Source organism: Muscardinus avellanarius (assembly GCF_963383645.1).
Source record: "Muscardinus avellanarius genome assembly, chromosome: 1".
NCBI classification, from domain to species: Eukaryota; Metazoa; Chordata; class Mammalia; order Rodentia; family Gliridae; genus Muscardinus; species Muscardinus avellanarius.
In genome coordinates, this window is record NC_137786.1 from 93,611,845 (window position 1) to 93,636,598 (window position 24,754).

General features: G+C 39.7%; 1 protein-coding gene across 1 annotated transcript in view; it reads right to left on the minus strand.

Annotated features, from left to right (window-relative positions):
* Window positions 1-449: 449 nt before the first annotated feature.
* Window positions 450-24,754, minus strand: part of FBXL17 (F-box and leucine rich repeat protein 17) — a gene marked incomplete at both ends in the record, with an annotated part of 527,314 nt that continues 503,009 nt past the window's right edge. The window contains 2 exons of the mRNA XM_080692979.1: window positions 450-590; window positions 20,846-20,988. Coding sequence (XP_080549105.1) covers window positions 450-590; window positions 20,846-20,988 — 284 coding nt within the window. The remainder of the gene's footprint in view (window positions 591-20,845; window positions 20,989-24,754) is intronic.

Here is a 24,754-nt window from a genome sequence, read left to right on the forward strand (position 1 = left end):
GTACTAGTTTCCAGGCTTCCAATTAGTGCAACATCACTTCTGTTCTGGTCTCTCCGCTAGAAGTGCACAGTTCTATCCCCTCAAAAAAGAAGGCTTCTTTGGGCATCTCCCAAAGTGGCAAAAATTAGAAGCTCAAAGTAATACATCCAGTTCTCTGAATCTATATTTAAAAAGAAATTTTTTTTAGAGAAATAAGCCTTTGAACTTAAAAACTGAGAGGTTTGTGGTCTTCATCATCTTTAATTTTTAAGAAAAAAGCCAGCTCACCAGGGAACAATAACAAGTGCGCTTATGCTATGCAGTAGGCAAACAAGACACAAATACACACACACACACACACACACACACACACACACACACACACACACGACAGTTAAAACCTTTCCAAAGGATCACACGCTCCAAATCACACTTCTGCCCTGCTGAAAGAGCCAGTGTGAGCAGCAGGGTTAGGAGGAAGCAGCAGACATGTTGGGGGTCCAGCCCATCTGATAGGCTCGCTCCAAGGTCCTCTTGCAGTCCTGCAGGACAGTACTAAAGGTGATGTGGGGGTACTGCTGCACCAGCTGCTCCACCGTCACCTCGTTGACCTGCAATCAGAGAAGAACCGCCATTATGCCGGAGCTCAGAGGCACGCTGGGGCCAGCCTTCGATGACCGGAGCAGCCCATGCTCATTTCTTCTTTGCATTGGGAGGAAGAGCTCTGTGAGAAGATATGCTTCTCTCTGCCCTCTTTGACTTTATCTCCTCTCTCCCGTCCACTTCTTTCTTCCTCCCTTCCTCCCTTCCTTCCTTCCTTCTTTCCTTTGAGGATTGAACCTAGAGACATTCTACCTCTCAACTACACCCTCAGCTCTTTTTATATTTTTGTTTTGAAACAGGGTCTAAGTTGTCATGGCTGACAATCGATATAATCTTCCTTTCTCAGCCTCCTAAGTACTGGGATTACAGGTGTGTACCACTATGCCCAGCTTGACTGCTCTGATTTTCCACTAATTACCCTTGCAGATATTTTTTTAAGACCTGATCTCATGAAATCAAATGTTTCTATAGAAGCATAAATGACTGTGATTTGCCAAGATCTTAATAATATCTACTGAAAATAGATGTTTGAGAGGTAAGGAAATAATAAGCATATTATAATAATAATGGCAAATAATAACATTGTAATGCATATTTGAATTCTTCACCAACATGATAGCCTTTTAAGGACAAATGCTATATAGTGGGGGAAAAGATACACAAGATTCTAGATCGAAGTGCTAGAGAAAATGTTTGTTTTTCTTCCCTTTAAATGTTAAGGCATTGCAAACTTCAAGTCCCTTTGTGAAAAGGGCTGAAATGTGAGGAATCAATAATTAAAACATACATGGCTGGCAGGTCAGGGATGGCCCCAGTAGACCTTAACCATCAAAGATACCACCTTGATTCTTGATTAGACAAGGCAATCAGACAGGCCTAATTAAAACTAACACCTTTACAATTGCTGTGCTGTGAAGGGATTAATTTGTCAATTATTTTTAAGCTGATTGCAGTTCATATCACAGAAGTAGACAGCTTCCTTCATCCTTTAGATAAATAAATGATTAACCTAAGAACCACAACTTTTAGGTAGCTTTATTTAAAATCATTATTGAACACTTGGGTATTTTCAAAAATATCAATATTTTATTTGTACTAGGTAAGCTATACTGAGTAAGTCTGATAGAAGGTACTTGTGTCTATTATTTTAAAAGATCAGCATCACTGGAAAAAACCTAACACAACATCCAGCTCTTGCTGTTTGCTTTGAAAGCCTGCTCAGAAATACGATGATTATGAAGGTTAGTTGTCTGTACTTTTCTCAAATAACAAAGTGTCTTTTGAGTGAGCTGGAAAAAATGTTCCATATTATTTTTTCAATATTGAGAACTGACATCATAATATTATGTTGTTGATACTTAATATTTGTCAGGACATTTCTTAACTTAAGACTTGCTTGTTGGAATCTGCCTTCACTTTACTACTCTAAGGTTTGATTTCTTCAACTGAAAAAACAAGATAAAAGTATTTATGTTATAGGTATGTAAAAAAGATTAAATGGAGTTGTATGCTTAGCACTGGGACTGACCTGAAATTGCTCCCCAAATGACATAAAAATGTTCCCTATTGCAGCAGGCACTGAATAAATCGCTAATGAATACAGGAGTTAATTAATGACATGTTAGGTTAACCTATGCCCTGTACTACAAATCAATACTGTTTTCTTTCTGAGATCTCTCAGAAATAAACCTAGATAACATTGGTTATAATGTTCAAAATAAAAGAGTCACAGGACAAGAAGTAATCTTCAGTACATACGTCATATACAAGAAGAACTTATTCTATCTTAATGCTTTCTCAAGGAGATCTCAGAACTTCTTAATAGCATGATCCAGGTTTAAGTGTCTGCTGTCAGGAAATTCTCCCCTTCCTCTAACTGATGCTTTCTGTATTGCAGTTAGGCCACCTTCTTCCATCAGCACAGCCAGAAGGGGAGCAGGTTCCACTAAAGGAGGCTGAAGCCATTTGGTCAGAGAGAACCCTTAGAAAATTTGCATTGCAATGCATAGGAAGCACAAGCACTCCAAGCCCCTTCACAGTCAAGGAACCAGTAAGTAAAAATAGATGAAGGAGAGGAAAAAAAAAAAAACATTTAAATCCACCCAAAAGGCAGGGAGTATGTTCTGTGGCACATCTTTTTCAATCTATACATGGACCTGTACAAAGTTTTGTACCAAGGGCTGACAGGCAATTTGTTTCGAAAAGCCAATTTTTAAAAATAAAGTATCTCTATGTGATCAGTTTCCCAATGAAGAGACATATAATAAGTAAAGTTAATATGTGAAGATATGATGGAGTTATTAAGTATATAAATGAAGGGATAATTTTTCACTTCAGGAAAGATTTTCATGGTAGGGTTAATTTGTTTTGTTAGGTGCCCTAATGTATTTTGCATATCCTTTGATTTATCAAAATTCAATTTATCTGTTTCTGTTGCAAAAAGTAAAGTAGATCTGTAGTTGAGAATAGAGATGATGCTAGGTTAATTCTCTGGTTTTCATAGGTCATGGGTAAAAATAAACAACAACTTAGCTTTTTGTAACCATATGAAAAATGACACCAGCAAGTTTCCTTTTGTGCTAACTGTGCTCTATAAATTCTAGAAAACAAAGAGGAAAAATGCAAATATTCTAGTTTAGAGCTTTGTTTGGTAGGAATTATTCTGGAGAAATACAAATGTTCACATTAGGGAAGGCTCTTTTACTTATAATTTCTCCTGGTGATTTAGCATGACCAATTTTATATTATGCTCGTCTCTTCCTTGTATAGACTCTATGCGTCTTAGGTGTAAGACACCAGAAGAGTCCAAATCATTTCAAATCCTATGCCCACATACACATTATTGTAGACATTTTGTCATGTACAACGCCACTTGTTACAATAAAAAGAACCATTCTCTGTTCTGACTCATAAAATGCATGTAATATAAAAAGGCGACATGAAGATAAAGTTTTTTTTAAATGTCCCCATGATCCCTGGTTTTCTGTGTTCAATTTTTTTTCATCTTCCTGAAAACTATTAATGGCAACTCCTCTATTACACATGAGATTTGAGACATGCAGTGTATCTTCCTAAAGAAATAGGCGGCAGCATCATCTGAAAAAATTACTGTGATTAAAGAGGGAAAAAGCATGTGCCACAGTTAAGAAATAAGAAAGATTGGACTTTACAGTTCTCTCCAAAGACAGCATAACCATGATTTAAATTTTCAAAATTATTATAAGTCTTTTTAAGGTAGTAGCAATTTGTCTGGTATTTTAATCTATTTTGAGTTAACATCTATTAGCGCTTTTTGAAAATGTGAGGCAAATTGCTATGCTAATTAAGGTAAATCACACCATAGTTTCATTATATTGCTGTTGCTGCTGCTGCTGCTGTGGAAGGGTGAGGACAGAACCATCAAGAGTTCCAGAGATTTGATTTAACCAATTTATCTAGACCATTACAGTTTCCTCACTTCCCTATCAATACTTTTTCCAAAAAGCTGCAGACATATCCAAGTTGAGGCTGGAATTACCTTCTTAGCAATACCTACTATTCTAAAAATATAATTTCTAAAAATTTTGCTGAAGAAACCATTTACATTAAATGATTCTCATTTCCTCTTTAATTCATGTTATAAAACAATGTGTTTCTTCTCAGGAAAAAAAAACAAGAAAAATGACAGCTGAGTAGATTAGGTCACACTTTAAGAATAAACCGCAAGTCACTTGTTCTTTGAAGAAGAAATTTTATGGACAGAAAGTGAATACTGTTTACCAACAATGAAATAAACTACATAATTCCCAGACTGTTAAGTTCCTTGACAACAAAGAGTATTTCAGTTACCTCTCTGTTTTCAATCCTACACACATTGCCTGGTATTTTCTTAGGGAATTAGAATGTAAATTCCAAGAGATAGGAGTTTTTATTGTTCTGGTTACTGCCCAATCCCTTACACTTCCATCATGCCTACACATGCTACATACTCAAAATATTTATTGGTTAAATTAATATCAGTTGTCCAATGAAAACATATTAAGTGAAAAAGCAATGGATAGGACTGTGTCAGATTGTAGAGGTAAATTCACCTTGTTCCCTGGCTTTTTGCGTCACAGTGGGAACAGGCTCTCAAGTCTCGACACTATGGCAGCCCTTGATTCCTTTAATCCTTTGAAGCTCATGCCCATGGTGATTCTTTGGGCTACCATCTTTTCCATTTGATATCACCACGTACATCTTTCCAGATATACCTTCTCTGGAGTTTCCAATAATTCTTCACAACAGAATAAAGCAGCTCATGATGGTGGTTCAGCCATTTCTTGGGCCATGGTGGCTGTCAGGCAGTCCTCAGGAGATGACTAAACTATACTTTGGATGACTTGATGGCAACCCTCCTAAGTGAAGATCAATGATATGGTTGTGTAAACTGAGAGATATGCTGATGGTCTGAGGTGAGAATAGGATTTCAAAATTTTGGAATCCTAAAACCCACAGTTTAGAGGATTGGATACTTTGGCTTGTAGCATCAGCAGCCTGCTCAGGGTGGCCGACCCAGGAGTGCATGACAAATGATTTGTTAAAACTTGAAAATCTGGAAATTGGAGGACTTCTGGGAAGATGGCGATGTAGGAAAGCGGGGCTTACAAGCCCCGCTTACAACCAATCTCTATTACCACAAAATCAGTGCCTTTCATAGCCAGAAAACACCATCAGCAGAGAAACAAAAAATGTAATTACAAGGGACAGAGAAAAAGAGGGCTTGAAAAAAGAGACACCAGAAAGAAACCAGACCGAAGTGCTGCGGCGCGGAGCGGCGGGCGCCATCTTTTCTTGCAGCACCAGGCCCCAGAGAGGAGGGGGACTCAGAATGGAGCTCAGAGCCACAGAGGACATACGCCGGCCTCACGCCCGAGGATGCGGCAGAAGCGCCTTACTGCCGGCGGCAGTGGCGAACTCACTGGATGGCACCAGACCAACACACTCAACAGCCCACCAGGCTCCAGAGAGGAGTGGCGGACAGCGAGCTGAGGTGAGCCGCTGCGGATCAGCAGGGCGGGATTCGGCAGATTTCTCGGAGCAGGGAGCATCTAAAGATCCCAGAGGCTGGGCTCAGCAAACCTTTCAGGGACTCAGAGCGGAGCTCAAAAACAGAGAAGAAATACACCAGCCTCATGGCCGAGGGCGTGGCAGTGGCGCCATATTGCCACCGGCGGCAGCAGCAGAGAATTCACCGAGTTCACTACAGCTCCATCTGCGCACTCAACAACTGTGAGTCAAATTGCGGCCCCTAGAGGAGAAATCCCAGTACTGTACTCCCAGGGACTTGACCCAGTGGGGGAGTGGCGGTGGCAGAGATATCACACCATAGGAGAACGCCCAACCTGGCACCCCCCATGGTCTAAAGCAGCCTCGACTGACTCCCTGGGTCTGAGACTCTGCGATACAACTCAGTAAAGGAGTAGTGGGGACCGAGATACCACAGACTTGAGATCCAGAGCACCTTAAGTAAAGTCGTAGTGACCCAAGGGAAGAACCCAGAGAAGGCACAAACTTCTGAAATCATGGGAAAGAGGAATAACAATGGAGCAATGAATGCCCACAACCCCACAACATCAGAACCTGATAAAACAGAAATTCAGAGATTTCTAGAAGATCAAATCAGGAAAATAACTGTAGAAATAATAGAGGTGTTTCAAAAAGAATTCAGAGAGAGTCAAAAAGAGATAAAGGGTGCAATTAATGAAGTAAAGGCCTCAATTCAAAGCACAAACAACCGACTAGACCACATGGAAAATAGAATCTTGATCTTAGAAGAAGATCATTCAAAAAATGAATGCATAGTTTCTAATTTAGAAAAAGAAATCCGACAGCAGGAATCTGACATTGAAGAAATATGGGCCCATTTTAAGAGAGCTAACCTAAGAATAACTGGAATAGAGGAGGGAAAAGAAGGTGAAACCAAAGGGATAAGTAATATCTTCAAAGAAATAATAGCAGAAAATTTTCCAAACATAGAGCAAGAGGTCAATACACAGGTCCAGGAAACTTAATAGAACTCCCTTTAGACAGGATCAGAGAAGAGGATCCCCACGCCACATAATTGTCAAAATGACCAATGTGGAAGCCAAGCAGAGAATCTTAAAGGCAACAAAAACAAAGGGCCATGTGACATTCAGAGGCAAACCAATTAGAATCACTCCAGACTTCCCAAACCAAGTCATGAGAGCCAGAAGGGCTTAGAGTAACATATTCCAAACTCTGAAAGAAAACAACTTCCAACCAAAAATTTCCTACCCAGCAAAACTTTCTATCAAATTAGATGGGGAAATAAGAAACTTCCACGACAAACAGAAACTGAAGGAATTTATGTCTTCAAAACCAGCACTAGAGAAAATACTCAAAGAGATTAACTACAAAGAAGAAATAGGTAACACACACCAGAACCACAGAAACAAGAGTTTCCATCCAACAGACAACTAAGATTGGTTATCTGTGAAGATTCATTATTTATGTTAGTCTTTTACCTATCTCTAAATTGTATTGTTTGCTTTTATTGTTGCTAATTTTTAGGATTTCTAGTTGGAATATTAATATACCTTCAGATATAGCATTTGGAAATATTTTATCCCATTCTATCAGTAACTTTTAACTGTTTACATTGTCTTTGGATATACAATATGTTTTTATTTTTTAGGGAGTTTGTTTACCCTTTTGTTGCCTGTGCCACTGAAATCATATCCAAGAAATCACTGCCAATTTCAATGTTGTGAGGTTTTATGACCCAGATTTTCTTCTAAAAGTTTATAGTCTTAAGATTTATATCTAGGTCTTTTATATATTTTGAGTTAATATTTGTATATGGTGTTAGGTAAGGGTCTGATTTTATTCTTTTTCATGTAATTATTATTTTTCAACAATATTCAGTTAAAAGATTATTATTTCCTCCACCAAATGTTTGTGGAAACCTTGTCAAAAATAACTTGACAATATAGGGAAGAATTTATCTCTAGGCTTTTATTTAACTCCAATGGTTTATATATCTGCCTTTAGAACAGTACTACACTGTTTCAATTATTGTAGCTTTATATGGTTTGAAATCAGAAAATATACATCTTCTAGCTTTGTTCTTTTTCGAGATCGTTTTGGGTATCTAGAGTCCATATTCCATATTAGGATAGATTTTTTGTGAAAAATAAATAAATAAATATATGATAGTTTCACCTTAAAAAAGAAAAAGAAAGAAATATTCTCTTGTAAGAAAGAAAGAAAGCAAAAAGAAATATTGAAATGTTATCTTTAAGTCATCAAAAGCTTGGTATCAGACAAATGAAACTGTTATGTGAGATTATCAACGTTAATATTGGATAAATCACTATAATACTAGATGTCAACCACTAAGCCAGGCATGGGAAGGAGGGATGGGGAGGGAACAGGGTGGGGATCGGGTGGGGGCTAACTGGACGATGTGTGCATGGTATGTCTACAAAAGTATTATTTTTATCCCATTATGATGTATGAATACAGTGCACCAATAAAAAAATTAAAAAAAAAACTTGAAAATCTTGTGATATTTAAGGCCCTTCTGATGGTACAGTTATCTGGTGACAGAGAGGAAACTGTGGATGGGTCTCTTGACTCAAAGCAATGCCATTTCTACTGATTTCTTGGACTTTGGGTTAAGCTTCACCCCTACCTGGGAGCAAATAGAAATCAGGGCGCTTTCTCTTTTGGTTGGTCTATCGTCATGGTGTTGTTTTGCTTTCCTTGCCCTGGGGAATATGCATGGAAAAGAAAAGTGCTAGATGAGGAGAAAATCTCCAACCCAAACTGCCCAGTGTCCCCACTGATAAACACCCAGTCCTAGAATTTTATGTAGTAGGAAATACTCAAACCCTTTCCTTCTGTTCAGCATTGTTTCTTTTGGCAAAATATTTGAAATAAAATTGTTATGTTTTCAACCTAATGAGCAATAAGAAAAAATAAATATATATCCCCATTTTGGTAAAGATGGGGGAAGATGGGAAGGGACCGATCTTCAGTGAGCATCTACTATTTTCCAGGCATCCAGGCATGAATACTTTGTGTTGTATATGAACTGTGGCTCAGACAGAATTAGTATTTCACACAAGATCACAAGGCTAGTGAATGGCAGCCAGGGTTTGAGTTCAGGAACCCGGCACACAGTGCTTCCTGCCTTGAACACTTCCTTGGCATCTTGTTAACACAGTGTGGTTAGAAAGTGTGGCAGAAATAATCAAACTGGGGCCTAACAAGTCATCTGCCCAGAAAAGTGTTCCTTACATTCATTTTTGTGTCATTAAGAAGTAGCTGCAGTTGATGTACTGATACATTCCCATGCCCTTGTGGCTATCTTTTCAAAATGGCTGCTGTGTGGGAATGTAAATGCAATAGCTCTCCCTTGGCCTGCAGGATTTCCTGTGGTGGACCTATGGTTGCATGAGACACTGAAGCCCAAGGGAAGCAAGATGAAGCTGAAGAACTAACCAGGGGTCTTTTGACAGGACAACTGCAACCCTGCTAGAAATTGGCTTTGCTTTCTCTTCTAGCTCCCTCTTTGCAAACAAACAAACAAACAAACAAACCAACAACGGTTCCTGTTGCAGAGATAGAGTGGTCAGTAAGGCCTCTCTTGGAGCTGAGAGCCCAGCAAAGAAGATGGACATTGTAAGAGCAGCATCAAAGCTGGAGGAGTGTTTCCAGGGAAATGTCAGTGGCTGTGGCAGGAAGCCTGTTGTAGGCACTGGGTATTCCCCAGCAGTGCGGGGAAGGGCTTTCTGGAAAAACTGATACTTAAGTGGACTTTCAAAGGTCATGGCGTTATCAGCCTGGGTATCATGTGCATTACATATATATGTAGTTAGCATAATAGAAAGGAAATCAGCTCATGAGCTAGCATACAACAACTAGTCAGTCCTTTACTGTGCAGACCATACCAGGTGTCTCTTACCTCACCTAGCTCAAGCAAGCTCTTGTTTCAAATAGCTCTGCTCTGGAAAGGGGATGGGCAGAGTAAATAGATCCCCATCTCTGCAGGTAGAAAAAGCAAGGTTCCCACCATGCACCTGTGAAGGTGTCACAAACAGCACTCAGCTCTTGCCTCCTGACCCAGGGCTCTGGCCCTGTATTGGCCTGTCACTCTTTACAAACTCCCTGGGTAATGTCACTCACTGCTAACAGCCCAAGGGCTGACTCCTGGCAGCCCAGAGGCAGAGTGTGCCCTCTGGAGTCTGATTCTCTCTGAGTAAGTGATGCTCTGGGGAGCTGTACTAGATGTATCTGTGGACCTGGTATTTACCAGGTGCCAGCAAAAGTCTTTGTGGGCAATGAATATTCAGAGAAACCCCACTGCTCTTTTAGCTAGTACTCACAGGCTCCAAGAGGGGCACATATCGAACAGGATAAAATCAGAGTAATGTGAAGCTTAGTACCACCCCAAATCTGCATGCAAATAAGATGGGTCACCAGAGTATAGTTTAAAACATTTTAAATAGGCCACTAAGAGAAGAATAAAATGACAGATGATATACTGATTTTTCTCTCTCTCTCTTTTTTTTTTTTTTTTGGTGGTACTGGGGTTCCTGGAAGCCCTTCTACCTCCGGGCTACACTCCCAGACCTACTTTTATAATTTTATTTGGAGACAGGGTCTCTTAAGCCAGAGCAAGCGGCTGGCTTTGAACCTGCATGATCCTCCTGTCTCTGCCTCCCAAGCGCAGGGATTACAAATGTGCGCCACCACTTCTGGCCGATATACTGATTTTTCTAGGACCCTTCACAGCCCACATGCATGAGCTCCCATGAGCCTGCATGGGTTTTTATGATCCCATTTCCCTCTCCCTGCAGCAGGACTTCTCATGGCCCTGTAGGCTGACATGACACATTCTGCTTAAATTTCCCTTGCGTTAGTGCAGGAAACCAGGAACCTCGTGCCATGTGCACAGTCTCTCATCTATTTCTCTAGTGAGATAGAGCTTCCTAGCTTAGCACCCCACTTCTCTTCACTCTCTACAAGCTCCTTCCTTCCCTCTTCCTTTCTCAGTCAAACCAAGACCTCCTGCCAGAGTGACTCATATAAAATAAATATGTGATCCGCGGATGAATGAAACTGTGTCTGAAATCACGAGTAGAAACAGGAATGCAGTGGCTGTTACCCCAGCTGCTCGTGAGAATCGCCTGGGGATGTTTACAAACTCCCAATGTCCAGCCATATACCAGACGATTACTTGAGAGTCTTGGTGGAGAGGGAAATCAGGTATCAGCATTTTTCAAAGCTCCTAGAAGATTCCAATGTGCAGCGTAGGTTGAAAACTGCTGGCTTAAAGCTGGCGGGCATGCTCTCAGAGGGCACAGGTGATCCCTGCCCTCAGGAAGCCAAAGGCACAACCTGTGCCAAGAATATTAAAAGGTAATGTGGTTAAAGACAGACCGATTTCTTCTCCTTCAGCCCTTGCCCTTAAATCTCTAGTCTAGTAGAGCCCAAAAGGCTTTCACCTGACCTGCTCAACAGCTAATGGGAAGGACTGAAGAATTTCACAAAGCCCGTTCTCATACAGACCTAGTACTTCCTAGAGGGACCACCCACAATGGGCAGAAGGTACTCATTGCATTTAATTGAATTTTAATAAGAAAAACTGAGTATCCCTTTGGAGCTTAAAGCCAGCCATCAAATATGGGAGTCAGCTGATTAAGAATACCCATAATGTATTACACATGAGCCTCTTCATGGTAGCCTTGGGTCTCTAAGATTTAAAAAAAAAAAAAGAGGCAAAAGATACTAACTACTCTTGGGTGGCAAAGAACAACTCATCTAAAAATCCTAAAGCATAGAAAGAGACAGATACAGAGAATGCAATGAACCCGACAGAGGCAGGCTCATAAATTCAGTCAACTTTGTCAAATGCAGTCATTTCATTTCAGAATCTGCAATGATTGCAAGTGCTCTGCTCTGTCGATATCACAACAGGCCTGGCTTCATGCTGTCTCTTTTTCATGAAATGTAGGTTGCCTGTTAACACCAGCACTGCTTCTATTCACTTGAATTAGCACAGTGAGAAAGCAGCCAGAACCCGGGAGGATGGGGATCATAGAAGCCCTGCAGTGTTAAGTGAGAATCGGGGCTCGCTAACCTGAAGCCTCTAATTAGAGATGAGTGTGACAGGAAGTCCAACAACCAGACTGTTGGAGGGAAAAATCAGTGACATTTTCATTCCCTCTCTCACCAAGCAATCTTCCACCAAGAAGGACGCTCCAAGCCAAGTGCAAGCTCCAGGTTCACGGCCTTGCAGTGGTTATCCGGAGCCCCAGACCACTGTGGTGGGCTGATCTGAAGCTCAAATGTGCATGTTTTCACATTCAGTGCAGATACGAACCAAAACAGCTCCAAGAGGAGCCCAGGATGAAAAAGGCCAGTTAGGGGAGTCATCTAAGATGCTCTAAATGGTTCAGCAAAAGATCAACTGTTTGAAAAACCTGGCCTCTAATAAGATAATTAATGTAGTCACTGAGTTGTAAGTGCAATGTATTTATGGAACACATCTGGGTGTTTCTAAATTAAACTCTCAGAGTTAAGCTGAAAAAGATATTTGAGGGGGAAAACTCTCTGAACTAAAAAAATAAAAAAAAGTTAATTGTTGTGTCTCATAGCTTTCTTGATATCAGTTTTTATTTTCTTACATAAAGGCTAGGAGAGTGGTAATCACCAAGTGGGTACCTAAAGAAGAAAATCGTTCTAAAATTATAGTTTCCATTAGGTAGAATGTATGGATTTGACCTGCTTCCTCAGAGAAGTTTATTATCAGCAAGAATTTATTTGGCATGAATGTAGATCTGCGGATTAAAAAACCTGAAAATAAGAAATTTTTTGGTTGCCAGAAGAGGAACTGTATGCAAATCAGAACATCTTAGGGTTGTGTTCTGAAGAACTCCAACCACACAGCAGGTGCCTGAGCTCTTTCTGGCTGTCCTGAAGCCCAGGGGCTTCCAGCTGCCCTCAGAACTCCCCAGTTACAGGAAACTCATGTTAAGTCCAGGGGGGCACCTTTCATATTTCCTTCTGTAGATACTTTTTACAATCTAACAAATTATTAAGAGGCAGCAGGATATAATGGTTTTCATACTTGCTTTTAGCTATACAATGCTTTTGAAACTTAAATGTATATTTAAATTAAATAAAGCAATAAAAGGAGAGGGTTGCTCTGGCTGAAGAGAATGCAGATGAGAAACACAATCTAGTCCCTCCAGCAGCTGCCATTCAAATTTCTATTTGTTAAGCAACTAGTATGTACCAGACAATTTTTCAGGACCTGGTAAGAGAACATAGAAGTTCCAGTTTAATGAAGAGAAGGACAATGGGGATGAGAAAGGGGAAACTAACCATCATAACAGCTGAGAGTCAATATTCCCTGCCTGCTTCTTAGGAGGAGGTTTACATAAACTATCTCATACCTACAATAACCTGAGATAGGTGCCGTAACTATTTCCGTTTTACAGATGAAGGAATGGACTTACTGAGGCAGGAAAGGGAGAGGATGTAGCTGCCAAGAGAAGCAGCAAATTGGGGACAAAAGGTAGTCACTGCTATTTGGTGATGCAGAGATGCCTGGTGACTTTGAAAAGAGCAGCAACAGTGCCATGGTGAGGATGGAAATAGACTGAGATTAGGAGAGAGAGGAGAGAGAGAGAGAGAGGAGAGGAGAGGGAGAGAGAGAGAGAGAGAGAGAGAGAGAGAGAGACAGACAGACAGAGAGACAGACTTCCTAATCTTTTTCAGCAACTCAATAGTACGGTGGCAGAAAAAGGACTGTTGAGGGCCATGGCTGAAAGCTGATTTGAGATAAAAATGAGGGTCTTTGTTCAGAAGAAACATAATTTTGAATAACCTTTTAAAAATAATCAGCAATTTTGCAGTATGCTAGTTGCCTGTTTACTTGTCTATCTCCTTCAGGAGGCTGTAGGCTCCACAGGGTAGGAACTATATTTCATTGTCTCTCTTGACCTGTCTCTCCTGACCTGTCACCTATCACAGTGACTGGAGCATGGTAAGCCATTCAGTAGATATTTATTGAATGAATGAATAAAACATATAATGAAAATTAGGAGGAGAGAGGCTTAGGTTTTCTCTGAAAAAACTACTTAACACACAGAAGCACACTGTCAGTGGGCGTGGTGCAGCAGGATGGGCTCGCCTGATGGGACGCCAGACCTGGCTGCAGCTGGACCTTCCCTTTTCCACCAGAGGAGCTCCTCGGTCCTGGGCCACTGCAGGATATCCACATTTCTTTTTGGCCAGATGCTTAGGAGTTCTGGGATCTAATCTTAGCTCTGTTATGAAATTGCTGTTACCTTTTCTGTTTCTAAATTAAAAAATAATATGATCCTGTAATCTAATTCGCTCATATTATTACTAAAGCTAAACCAAAGCTCCAAGGAGTTTATTTACTGCACAGCAATGCTGCTCCAGGCTGCGTTTGGGTAAAGTTCTACATAGCATTCTACTCACCCTATAGCATTTGGAGGAATACTGGGCTCCATCCTTCCCTCCTTTTTAAAACATACAAATGATACCATTATACATCAATCTCAGGCCAGAAGCAAGTAAAACGCAAGCAGCTACTTGCAGCACATTCTCTTAAAAGATTTTACACAGATGCTGGTCTTCCTGAAGAAACAACCAAAGGAACCTGGTCACTGGTCGGCTGTTTATTCTTTAACCAAAAGAACCAAGACCTACTTGTTTCTGTTTCTTCTTCTTCTACCTGTTTCACTGTAATTGAATGGGCCCTAAAGTCTATTCTTTTTAAGAATTGCTGTCTGAATCTCAGGAGGTTAGTTTTTCTTCTCTAAGATCTTAACATTGACTTTAGATATCCAATGACTAGAATACTATGACTCTGTAGGGACAGGTAGGTAAGAGAAAAGAGTCCAAAGAAGGAATGAATGTATAAATAAATAATAACGATGATGATAACAGAAGTTAACATGTATTGAGTGCTTATGATGTGCCTGACTTTGGGCTAAGTTCTTTATTGCAAGTTTCCATTTAATCATGTAACAACCCTCTGGGGTGAATGTTACTATTATTCCCATTTTTTGCAGATGAATCAAGGTGAATCTGAGGTAGAGATTGAGTTGTCCAAGGATAAGGGTGATAGAGGTAGAATTTGAAAACCTAGCAGTCTGACACCAGTGCTCACCAATTTAGCCTCTTCCATAAAACTCTATGCCAGCATCTCTTGGTTTTATATTTAAATACTGGAAAGTAATTCCAGTTACCACTTAGCAGTTCCAGTGAATAGGATTGGAAGAAGAGGCGATGGGAACACTTGACTAAAATGAGGTTGAGAAGTAACCTCTGAATTTAGCTGATGTGTTTTTCCCTGTTTCAATTACCAGCAATAATCAGGAGAGGGTTGTAAAACCATGTTTTAAAGTGCTCCTATGCGAAAATCACCTGGAGAAACTGTGTTATCAGCAAAAGGAACAAGATGCTGATGCCTCAGGTGAAGGACTTTGGATCAGATTTTGGAGTCTACTCTCTTTGCCCTTTTTCATCCGCCTTTCTCTTGAAGCACGCGGCCTGGGGGGCTGTCGAGTAACCACTATGTCGCTCATACAGGGGACTGCATGGTCCGGTGCGGTCCGACCTCTCCTTCTTTGGTATGACACAATGTTTTCCTTTCTCCCCCCCACCTTGTTTTCTTTGATATGGCATTAATTTTAAATCTTGCATTTTGGCTGGGGACAATCTTAAAACAGCTGTGCATATGTGTTGGGGAAGTGGGGAGTCCCCGCAGGTACACCCTCTGTTTCATGGCTGAATTGCTACCCAAACAGTCCTGGACACAGTGACCCACAAATTATTTTTCCCTTAAACTGATTTTTCCAGTTAGTTCTGTATATTAGTTACAGAGTCCTATATTATTTTCCCCATAGGGCCTTCCTGTTCACAATTCCCAAAACATACTGATAAAAACTCCATTTTCTCCACAGAAATATTTAGGTTGTCGAGGCTTTCTCTTACCATAATTACTTCCTGAAAAATGCAGTGGTCAAATTTTCTTGAATATTTTTACATTAAATTGGGCACACAAAACCTGGATCCTGATCCCTGATGGTTATGAAGCAGACTCCTGGCTTGAGAGCTGACTGGTTTCTATTACTTGCTCTCTGTATTAGCTTCTCATTGATTTGGTTAAATAAAATCTCTCTAACCATTTAAATGAGGAGCTCCATGCGGAAACCAGGATTTCTTATGTTCTCAGCAACATAACAAATGACATTTATTAAAAGAAATCACCTATTTTACTCTTTAACTGAGAACTTCAGGAGTTGGGGCAGGTGAGGAAGAAGGTCTTGGCGATGGGAATTTGATGAGAAATGAATTAATTCGATTATTTTCATGGTGTGGATCAATACTAGTCAGCCTCCACAGAGGCCCCTGGCCTGAAGGCAGCTGGATAATCAATAGGAGCACACAGAGGCGGCTCTCCTCCCCAGCAGCCTTTCTGATCTTTTCTGGGCGGACTTTTCACGCCTGTGTAATTCTAATTTATGTCAACGAGAAATCAAAGAAATTCCAAGAGGCTTTGGTCATAGGACATTGGGGTGGACCTTTCACAATCTATTTATGTCTATTCCTTAAGTAAAGGGGCCCCACAGTCCTCCAGGCGCCTCTACTGGCCAAGGAGAAGAGGCTCTCAGCAGAAGGGCAACTAACCTGCTCAGGGCCAAGGCATGGGAGTGGCCTTTAGTAAATCGAGGTACACTTTCTCTTCATTTTTAACTCTGCAGGGACACAAGAACTAAGCATTTTAAGCAAAAGCTTTGCCAAGAGTGGCTCCCTCAATAACGCCCTTTAATGATTCCCCGCACGCTGGCATTTTCAAATCAAATGAACAGTGTATAAAATTAGTTCTGCATGAAGTTAAAAAAAAAAAAAAAGAAAGTGAAAGGGAGCTTTTAAAAGCTCCAGCATTTTCTTCTTCCAACTGCTTTGCACAAGGGTTTGGCATTTGAGAATTGCTACGTTTATGATGTTATTCACTGCTCATAATTCAGGCCCTGTGTCTCCAAACTTCAGTATTAACGCACGCTGCAGAAGTTCCCAAAGCAGCCAGGCAGCCTCTGGCGAGGTCTGGTTTCTCAGCCAGTGCCCAGCCACTGGGCCCCCTCCCTTTCTTCAACCTTGTTACCCAAAACAGTTTTCATTAACCTTGAACACTGCCTTTTTATTTGCCCTCCAGCTTGCCCATAAAATTTATTTTGTCCTTTTTAGTTTTGTTCTTCATCCAAACTGCCGTGTCAGAAATGAGGAAAATATCATATTATTAGAAGTAACTGATCTAGTCTAGAATTCACTGAAGTCATGAAAACAATTTCTGTGACCAAAGTCACCAAACTGTCTTATAACTGTGGAAACTAGAGTGTACACATATTGCTTTTATTAGAGAGTCCCATTGACTATATATGAGTATTTTTAACTAAATCACCAAATAAATGTGAGTTAAGTTGATAGGTGATTTCGGGTCAATTCTAATTCCCAAGGTCAAGTAAGCCTTTGAACAGTCTTTAAGAATATAAGCTCACCCCAACTCATCAAAGCCGTCTCACACAGCGTTCTCTTCTCTTACTTCTTACAATGCACTGAAGTTTAGGAGATTATGTGGCGTCAGCTTCAAACCCTCTAACATGCTTATCCATCCAGGAATCGGAAAAGCTACTCAAACAGGAGCTTCTTAATGCATTTCCTAACTTTACAACCACATGGGGAATGCCGCATTGTTGAATGGCTGGAGGATTCTGTCCTAGGAGTCAACAGCATTGCAGCCAAAGGATTTGACTGCAGTTTAACTTAGACACTGTTTGATAACCTGAGAACATGTTGCTTTCAGCAGCAAAGAATATGTTTAATGTTTCTCATCTGTCCTCTGCTTACCTAAGAGGAAAAAGCAGGGGCAGGGGACAGGGGGGAAAAAAACACTTTCCTACAACAAATTAAAAGCATTTTGTTAATTCTTACAATTGCTCAAAAGCTGAAGTGAGGGAGGCGGGGGGAAGCACCAGTTGGGTAAAGCACGGCCTTCAAATTAAATATAAGTGGCCCCAAAGGAAACACTGCATGGGAAAGAAAATGCAAGTAGACTTCAGTATTTTTCAGAACCACAGATCACAGAACAGGAGCACAGGGACACACAGACCTCACAAACCCATCTCTCTCCACTGCAGGATTCCCAGTGATAATATTCTTGACGGGATGTTCAATGTTTAAATGCTGAGATCTCTCACCCCTCAGTTGGCTCTATTTGGTGTGCACAAAAGTGGGGGACGGGAGTGTATGGGGGGGGTCAAAGTAATGAGTTTTATTTGTGGCTAGCAGATCTTGTATAGGAAGAAAGAGTGATAGGCTCAAATTAATTTTGTTTTTAATAGCACAAATAATCCTGGATTGAGATATAGATCTTCTCCATACCCCATTTCTAGCTTTTCTCTACTATCTCCATTCTTAATTTTGCCTTCCTTTTTCATATTAACTTCTCTTTCCCCACCCACGTGAACAGTCTTATCTTGAATTATCAATTTCTAGCAACACAAATATTTTTTATCTCTGTGCTTTAGTAGATGGTTAGTAACTTTATTTCAAATATGTGGCATCTGATGGAAGCATTTGTTTTTCTTAATAAAGTGTTTTAAGAGTGCAATCATTGATATCTTTGTATAGAAAATAATCTTAATTTTAAATTTAGGTGAGGAAAACTATAAAGGCACCTTCTGTAATCTGAATTTATTTTCTTCTTCTACTTTCAATTTTCTTTCAAAATGAAATAGCAGGCAACATAATTTTTTTCTCATTTGAAAATTCAAATATCATAGCACAGGTTAATATGACAACATTAATGATAAGATAATCAACACCAAATAAAATTTATATATAATTTTATATATAAAATTATATACAATGAACATTATTCTATGTGCTTTCTATGTACATGAATGCATTTCAATGTTCATAACTCTAATAGAGAGGCACTGGTCAGATACAGGTAGATAGGATTACCCTTGTTTTACAAATGAGGAAACAAGACTTGCTCAAGACAAAAGTCATAATTACAAAGCCTAGTTTTGAACCTCGACTCTGGCTCCAGGGAACATGCCCTCATTACTAATGCCATTTCCTCTCTACTCAATTTTTTCTTTGAATCTCTATGATAATTTACAATCTGGAGATGGATGGCATAACACAAAATTTGAAAGCTGAATAGCTACTTTATGTTTTCATCAAACTAACCCAATAAGCAGGCCTCTGTGTGCGAGGCTTTACTTGCACTTTGTGTGTGGTTTGGAAATATCTTCTGTCCTCATGGAACCTCAAGTGTTTGGCTCTGAGCTGACTTGACTCTCAGAGAGCCAGACAGCAAGGCTGGGCTGTGCTGCAGCAGGCTATGGCCAGACGGCATCATGCTAGAGCCAATGAGCTCTCAGAGCAACTCCCCGCTTGGAGAAGGATTCAGAGGTTGCCCAAGAATGGGTACAACTCTTAGGACTACTGCTCATCAGAACAGCCTCTCTATCTCATTTTGGACTAATTGCTCTCGTGTAAAAAGGACCCAGATTCCTTAACTGAACATCAGCAAATTTTCTGGTCAGCAAATATGTCTGGAATAATTTTCTCCTATACTAATGGGAACATACAACTTCTACATTTCATCTCCAGCAATGGAGTTGATCTTAATCAATTAAAGAGAATGGGCTAGAAATATGGCAATTTCTAAGAATGGTTGTGAATGCGTGTACACATATGTTTGAATGCACACATCTTAGTGTCCTTGGTTATATGGCATTCGTGTAACATTTCTTTCTAGTAAAAGTTAAGAGTTGTTCTGCTGTCATTATTTTCTGTTTTTAGAGCATTCTGCCTATTGTACAACCCTTTAACTTATTTTTTTAAAGTCATTTTATGGAGACAGGGTTAGCAGCAGTGTTAGGCTAGTTAGTAGTGAGATCTGAGGGAGATTTGCAACCCCTGGGTCTCAATTTGTTGCTAAGTTACAAAGTAGGTGGTGTGCTAGGCTGGGTTAAGAATATACAATAAAATCTAAAACATAACTGTCAAACATCTAAAATAAGTTGGGATTTAAAAAATATTTGGAGAGAAGAATTAGGTCAATTAACAAAAATGACAATGCACACAAGGGATTTGGACCATTCTTCTGTTTGTCTCAAATTTCCTATATTTAGGCAATGCATGCCCTTTGAGAGGCATGTGTATTTAGTTTCACATTGTTTTGCTAGATTTGTCCCTAATCAACACTGCAAAAGCAGCGCACATGTGTATATTAGTGTGCGAAGCCAGCACTTTCTTGGAGAGTATCTGAGGTAGACCTTTTCCCTGTAAGCAGTCCATGCTGCCAGAAGCACTGGACACAGGCTTCAAAGACCTTGGCTGCATAGCCTTTGGCCAGGGCCTCATGTTTCTGAGCCTCCATTTCTCTCCTTGACCTTGCAAATAACTATTCTTACTTCTTTTATACTGGAGGGGAAAAAAAAATGGAAATCCCAAAGTGAAAAAACCTGTCTAGTGCCTTGTGTGCAGTATAGATTTTTATTATCTTTCTTCTCAGTTTCCAAAAGGTCCCCTGTTAATGTGGTACCATCTCCTAAACTCATGTCCCTAGCCAGCTCCAAGGTCTTCAGCTCTAAAACCATTCTCACTATATGATAGGAATGGCACTGGACATGTGAGGAGACACAGGCCTCCCTCCCCATCAGCCGTTTCCTGTCCCCAAATGGCCAGAATACAAAGATGTTGAGCACTAAAATAATACATTTATGAAAAACCAATTTGGCACTATTCTTTCCATCTTACTGTTAAAGGAAATTCTAAACCCAGAATAGAATTTTACTGTTAGACTCTGAAATTATAGTTTGAAATGCAACCTTTTTAATTTTGGTTCATGGGCTTATAAATAGGATGCCAAAATCTAAACTGACTGTGTGTATGATTGCTTTTCCATTCTGCTTAAGCACAAAATTCATTATTAGGCAGAGAAATGCAAAAAACAATCTTAGATTAGTTTAGAAAACCAGGCCAACAATGTATAACTATAGTGCACGTATATATTTATACACACATATGTATGTACATATATGTATACACACATCCATACTATTAAATACATGTATGAATAGAAACAGAAGAGAGACTGCAACATCAAACTATTCACTATAATGATATGTAGAAAATAAACCACTTGATCGACTCTTACCTTATCACATCTCATCAGCCCCAAATATCTCAGAGATTTGCTGCTCTGTGCAATCAGGGTGGCTCCTTGATCCGTAATTTCTTTACACCATCCAACATCCACAGTCTCTATTGTCATGCTGTAACGCCCAATGGCTATCAGTGCTGCAAAAGGGATGGAGAGACAGAGAAAAAGCATTAATGTCAGCAGTGTATGGGATCTCTATCTTATTATGATGATTTCTCTCATTTCCTTACTAAATTTGTTCCTGAAATGTTGTGTGCAAATGAATGTTTTATAAACTAAATTAAATTTGAAATGCTTAAGGAAAGCCTGCTCTATGACAAACCCTTTTGTGAAGTGAATAATCATTCCATAATTTCCTTTTCATTGGATACAACCTTTTATCAGTTTTACTCATTACAAGGTTACCTATACTTTCAAAATTCACATTTGCAGAAGGAATAAATTAAAATGAATTACAAATATAGCATTACAAAACCCCCGAGTACCAACTAAATTTTATCCAAGGTAACTTTAATAATTTTTAAAAAGAAAAACCAATGTAAACACCATCTTGAGGTGTGTTATACTGCATGAGAATTTCTTTACCAATCAGCATAATTTTTTCCATCTGTTCATGACCTGTAAAATGTAAGCGTACATAATATTTTTCACATTAGTCCTTTTTGTGACTGTTAGGAATTAAGAGTACATTATACATATAGTTGAATTTAATTGGTGCCATGCTAGAGTGCAGTAAAGTGAATGCATTTGTTACGGTAAATTTCCTTACTATATCAGAAATCTTCCTTCTCTTAAACATGTAAAATGAATACTGTCATCTAATATTATGACAATATCTGTAGTGTTCTTGACTGCTTACCATTGTACCACTGCTCAACTACAGACCCTTAACCCAAAATCTCTGCCATAAGCTATTTATTCCTGCAAAGTCCATATCCCATCACCCTGTCAGAATGACCAATCAATGAATGTGGCTCTTTTTTAGAGGCTTCCAATTTGATAGGTTCACAAATCTCTACATTTATGAGGCATTAGAAACAGATTCCAATATCTACAGCCAGAAGAGGTTTGATTCACTGGTTGGTGAATGAAACCCCTGAAAACAATGCCACAATTACTAAAAAGAAAAGAGAATCAATTTCCTTATTCTAAGATAGCATGAGTTGATTTTTGTAACATTAAAGGAGGATTATATTTTTTAAACTGCATTGACTAGACTGGTAAGAACAGAATGGATTACTAATGTGAATAACATACCTCACAGAAAAGATCACTCAGCAAAATCTATTTGCTAATACCTAAGTAACTTTTTTATTAGAAAATTCAGGCCCATTGCATTCCAATATAAAAGTACTCCCAAGTAGCCAGATATTTAATGTTTATAGAAACAACAATCATGATCCCAGTATTTTCTAGTAAAAATACCATAGAGAAATATCTTAAGTTCCTCATACCGCCAGTTTGTTGCTGCTTTCCTATTTGTACATGCTGTTGGCATTTAAAGCTTTACAGACGAGTGGGGTGGTAGAATTTACCAACTACTAAAAGTTTGCTGCAATGGTCTGAATAATCTTTTTGTGTAGTGGGAGCAATATCCCAGGTTAACCCCACTGGTGTCTTTGACCTAAGAAGATTGCCATTCTCTCTGGTATTGTCCTAACTTTCAATGGTTATGATATCCTGAGGATTGCCTGTGATGAGTGAAGTAGGAGACACATCAAAGAATTCCCTATCAGTACAAAGTGCTCACACTGATTTAGAAGATGACAAAACACCAGTTGCAGGATAGCCCAGTGTTGATGGATTACACACAGTTGTTTTACTGAGGTAGAAAGCTAGTGCGAAAGAGCCCTGAACTACCCAAATAAATGATATGAGAAGCTTTTAGAGGCTGCTGTATAACAGCCGAAGACTCCAGGTGCTAAAGTCACTGGTGTTTGGTAATTTCCTTTTCTTTTTCTTCTTCTTTCTTGTCCAAACTAAAATATACAATAAATACGACAACCAAAGACAAATCAGGATATTCATTTTTTGTTTTGTCTTAGTTCTATTTATTGAAATTAGAATGAAGCTTTGCTATTCCTGAACTTACTCATTCATTCAATAAACACCTCATGAACTCTAAAGCATTTCTGCCAACAATTTGTTGACTCTTTCCATGTGCCAGGCCCTGGGCTAAGAATTCCAGGTTCTTATCTGATTCAGCCCTCACAGAAACCCTATGAAATCTTATTACTATTTCTACTTTAAGACCAGGGAACTGAGTTATAGAAAGAATGAGTAACTTTGCTAAAGTCACAAGATTGTAAGTGGGAAGGTAGATTTTAAGTCAGAAGCCAGCACTCATATCAGTTATACTAAGCCAGGCCCCATATCAGTTATACTACGTCAGAATCATGGGGCCAGGCACCTGGCTGCAGTTCCAGTGGTGGTCTTCAAGAATGGGCAAAAAGCTTCAGAAAAGCCAAGGAGCAAGGGCAAGTGTGTTGGACAAGGAAGCAATATGTGCAAAAGGTAGATGGATGAGGAAGGAGAAGGGGGCTGCACGTCATTCCACATGGCTGGAGTCAAAACAAGTTCAAGTGCGTGGCAAGATTCACCAAAGAAATATGTATCCAATGATTAATGAGACTGGAGTGGGCACAGGGTACCCAATAGCAAAACCAAGCAGTCCTTAATGTCATGAAGCTTATATTCTAGCAGAAGACAAAGAGTAATAGGAAACAAGTAAACATGAAAGTAAGTGTAATTCTACACTGGGACAAGTGCTCTGGAGGAAATGGACTGGCCACTATAGGAGAGAATAACAGTGGAATGGGGAGAAGGGTGACAATCCAGAGCACATCCCTGATGAAATTATTTTTAATCCCTTCAACAGAACAATCCCCAGGAGGAGGCAGAGAGAAGAAAACTGAGGCCCAGCTCTAATAAAGTGGCAGAATTGTGGTGCAAGCTGAGATGATGTCCTGTCACCCATCTTTGCCCAGGCCAGGAGTGGGGCAGGCACATGCTCAGAATGCATTTATTCTTATCACAGTTTAGGACTTGGCTATTACAGCTTCTAAGTGGCTAAGTACTTGCTCTGCACCTATACCAGAGGCCATACCAACTAACTTACCAGTCTCTGAGTATATGGTGCCTTTGAAATTTTTTCACTGTTGTTCATGAGCTAGCTGTGAATTGTGCAGTGTGGTATAGTCAAGTTCAGTTCTAGCCGCATTACTTAGTTAATGTCTGATCTCAGGATGACAGTTAACTTTTCCAAGTCTCTGCTTCCTCATCTGGATGTTGGGGATGTTGCATATCTGTCTTGCCTACTTCATAGGATTGGTTTGAGGTTCAAATGAGATAATGCATGTTAGTGACTTTTTACTGCATAACTATTATGATTTGATATTTCCCCAAAACTATCCTAGAGATGCTGTTGATGCAAAAATGAAAAGGCATGAAAGCGTTTTGAAAAATAAAAAGCTCAGCCGGGCATGGTGGTGCACGCTTGTAATCCCCGCGCTTGGGAGGCTGAGACAGGAGGATCGTAGTGGGTTTGAAGCCAGCCTCAGCTACTTAGTGAGGCTCTCAGCAACTTACTGAGACCCTGTTCCCAAATAAAATATAAAAAAAGGTCTGGAAGTATAGCCCAGAGGTAGAAAGCCTCTGGGTTCCACCCCCAGTACCACCAAAAAAAAAAAAAAAAAAAAAAAAAAAAAAAAAAAAAGAAAAGAAAAATAACAGCATTGTATAAGTACTCAGTCACTAGGTCACTGCTAAAGTTCTTATGCTGCTACCCTCGTATTCATGAACTTGTGGACTGCACCTGGGCTGATAGGGTTGTAAATGTAATGTGTACTACCTTCATGAGGGGCCACTGACATATTACATTAGTATTTATTGAGCTTTGTGAAA